At 41.5% G+C, this 2,669-nt stretch overlaps 1 protein-coding gene across 1 annotated transcript in view; it reads left to right on the forward strand.

Annotated features, from left to right (window-relative positions):
- Positions 1–610: 610 nt before the first annotated feature.
- haao (3-hydroxyanthranilate 3,4-dioxygenase) overlaps positions 611–2,669 on the forward strand; it is a gene marked incomplete at its 3' end in the record, with an annotated part of 10,573 nt that continues 8,514 nt past the window's right edge. Inside the window, 3 exon segments of the mRNA XM_037677528.1 lie at positions 611–789; positions 952–1,030; positions 2,473–2,556. Of these exon segments, the coding sequence (XP_037533456.1) occupies positions 701–789; positions 952–1,030; positions 2,473–2,556 (252 nt within the window).

The raw sequence follows: 2,669 nt of genomic DNA on the forward strand, positions 1-2,669 counted from the left end.
TTGGTGTATTCTAAAAAAATTGAATCTGGCCCTCTGGACATTAAAAAAAAGGAGGCCATCTTTGTGAAAAGAAACCGTCCATCATTAAACAGGGGTGGAGGCCTCCAGGTTCAACTGTCCCCCTCTTACAATGCTGTGATTGCTAGTATCACTCAGCCCTCTGTGAACAGTAAACAGCCATCAGGTGCTAATGATCCATTGTTAGGCTGATGGTCCTTCTTGAGCATGTGATCAGCTGGTTTTGGTTGTCAGCAGCAAAACTGGTTGATCCACTCTGAGAAGGTGCTATTTAAGAGACTGAGCTGAATACAGCACCTCAGACTGAGGAAGTCTCTCGGATGAAAGACAAAACGTTTCTACATTTTTTTTAATGTCCAGAGGACCAGATTCAAATTTTTTATATTTTTATTGATGTTTTTCTTTTTACATTTTAATACTTTTGTTGGATGTAAGTGGGACTCTGTGTACAGAATGTGTGGTGGAAGGACAAATAAAGAACTTTGAATCCTTGAACCGGTGTAATTCAATAATGAAGTTAGGCAAACGTTGACCAGTGCCAGAAACCGAGACGCAGCTCCTCCCTCACTGGTGAACTCTCACTTCTGCTTTTTGGACTTTCACTTTGGTGACGCTGAGTCGACAGAAAGAGTCTCTGCTCTCAGAGCAGTTTCTCTGCACAACAAACCCAGCCCGTGTAAAAATGAGCGGCCGTCCTCTGATGGTCAATGTTGACCAGTGGATTGTAGAGAACCAAGATGCTTTTCTACCCCCGGTGTGCAACAAGCTCATGTGAGTAGCAGGAAGTGTTGATATCTGTCTGTTTGTACTTGTTCTGCTTCATGAACAACCAGTGAGCAGAGTTTGATCTTTGACGTAAAAGGATTCAGAACAACTCATGTCACTTTGATCACGTTGGACAGACTCAGAACTGTTGGGATCTGTGTTTTTCAGGCACTTCTCCCAGCTGCTTATCATGTTTGTTGGAGGTCCAAACAGCAGGAAGGATTATCACATAGAAGAAGGAGAGGAGGTAGTCCTGTATCCTGCAACCCCCCAGATTATAATCTGAGCTCGTACTGTAGCTTCTCTTTACTCTGATCACCAACAGGTCCAGAGTACTGGTTCTGTTTCTACCAGAACCTCTGGAGGCTAAAGACTGAAAGTATTGACTGACAGCATCAAACACTTACTCAATACTGAACTTTGACTTTCTGTGTGTGTGTGTGTGTGTGTCTTTGTATGTGTGTGTGTGTGTGTATCTGTGTGTGTGTGTGTGTGTGTGTGTGTGCGTGTGTGTATGGTCTTGTATTTCTGACTTTGTGGGGACTTTGTTTGGACTTCCATTCGTTCTGTAGCCTAACTCTGACCCATCACAACTTAGACCTAACCTCTAACCTTTAACCTCTAACCTCTAACCACCAACGAGACTAATCCTTATGGGGACCAGGATTTGGTCCTCACAATGTTACCTGAAACAAAACCGCACACACACATGTGTGCGTGCGCGTGTGTGTGTGTGTCTTTGTTCATCATTTTTAATTTTTAATATTCTGTATTTTATGTTTCAGCTTCTTGAGAAAGTTGCAGTTTATCCAAAACAATTTGTCATTAAAAAGGTTTTGAACTTCAGTACATTCGTGGCTCTTCCTGGAGGAACATATTTACATAAAACATTAAATTTGTAAGCATCTTTTATGATTGTCTATTATTGTTGTCTTAGTTGTCCACTGTTGTCCTCACTCTTTGTTTAAATCAGGTCTCTGTTGTAGATGAGTCCTCGAGGCTCAATGGGACTAACCTGTAGAAATAAAGCTTGAATGAAAACTTGGATCCAGTCAGGCTGGGTCTGGGTCTGGGTCTGGGCCTGGGTCTGGCTCATGGTTAGAAGCTGACAGCTGAAAGTGTTGTAAGCACCAGGAAGGTGAGAGTAAAACACATTTATCACAAATTGTTGTCTTCACAACCTTCATCAGTCATTTCACAGCCATGCTGATCTTCTGAGAAGGTGCATCTTTAGTTCTCAGGAATCTAGGACAAATTATTTTGTAAAACCCATTCTTATAGGTTGTTGTCAAACTTGATGAAAAACCTGCTACAGCATTTAAAAAAATGGGCCATGTCCTGGATGTAGTTATCGAGTCTGTGAGTTACAAACAGCACAAAGTCCTGTTGGTTTATCATCATGGTGGCAGCAGATCAGGGTCCTGGGTCCACGGACATGATTAGGTTTTAAAGTGTCCTGAGGTCCAGGCTGGTCCATAGAGGTGATCCGGGTTTTAGTTGTGATACTACACCAGTACCTACCTACGTGTAGGACTGGTGTAGTACAGCCCATCGTTCAGTGCAGAAGAAGGCTGTTCACTTTCCTGCATATGAAGTCACCTCCTTCTTCAAACCCCTTTTAAAATATACAATTTTATAATATAATATATAATATAATATACAATTTAATGTTTTTGTCATTTCTTTCAGTTGTTCTTTCAGCTGAAGGGGGACATGTGTTTAAAGGTGATTGAAAATGGCAGTCACAAGGATGTGCACATCAAAGAGGGCGAGGTGAGATCTAACACTCCTTTTCTTCTGTTTCATTCTTTCCTCAAAAACATTGATTTCCCAAGTTTACAAAAAACTCAGAAGTGTCGACTGAGAGTCACTGAAGTTTTTTAATC

The sequence above is a fragment of the Nematolebias whitei genome, chromosome 1 (assembly GCF_014905685.2).
Source record: "Nematolebias whitei isolate Nwh7 chromosome 1, NemWhi1, whole genome shotgun sequence".
Taxonomy (NCBI): Eukaryota; Metazoa; Chordata; class Actinopteri; order Cyprinodontiformes; family Rivulidae; genus Nematolebias; species Nematolebias whitei.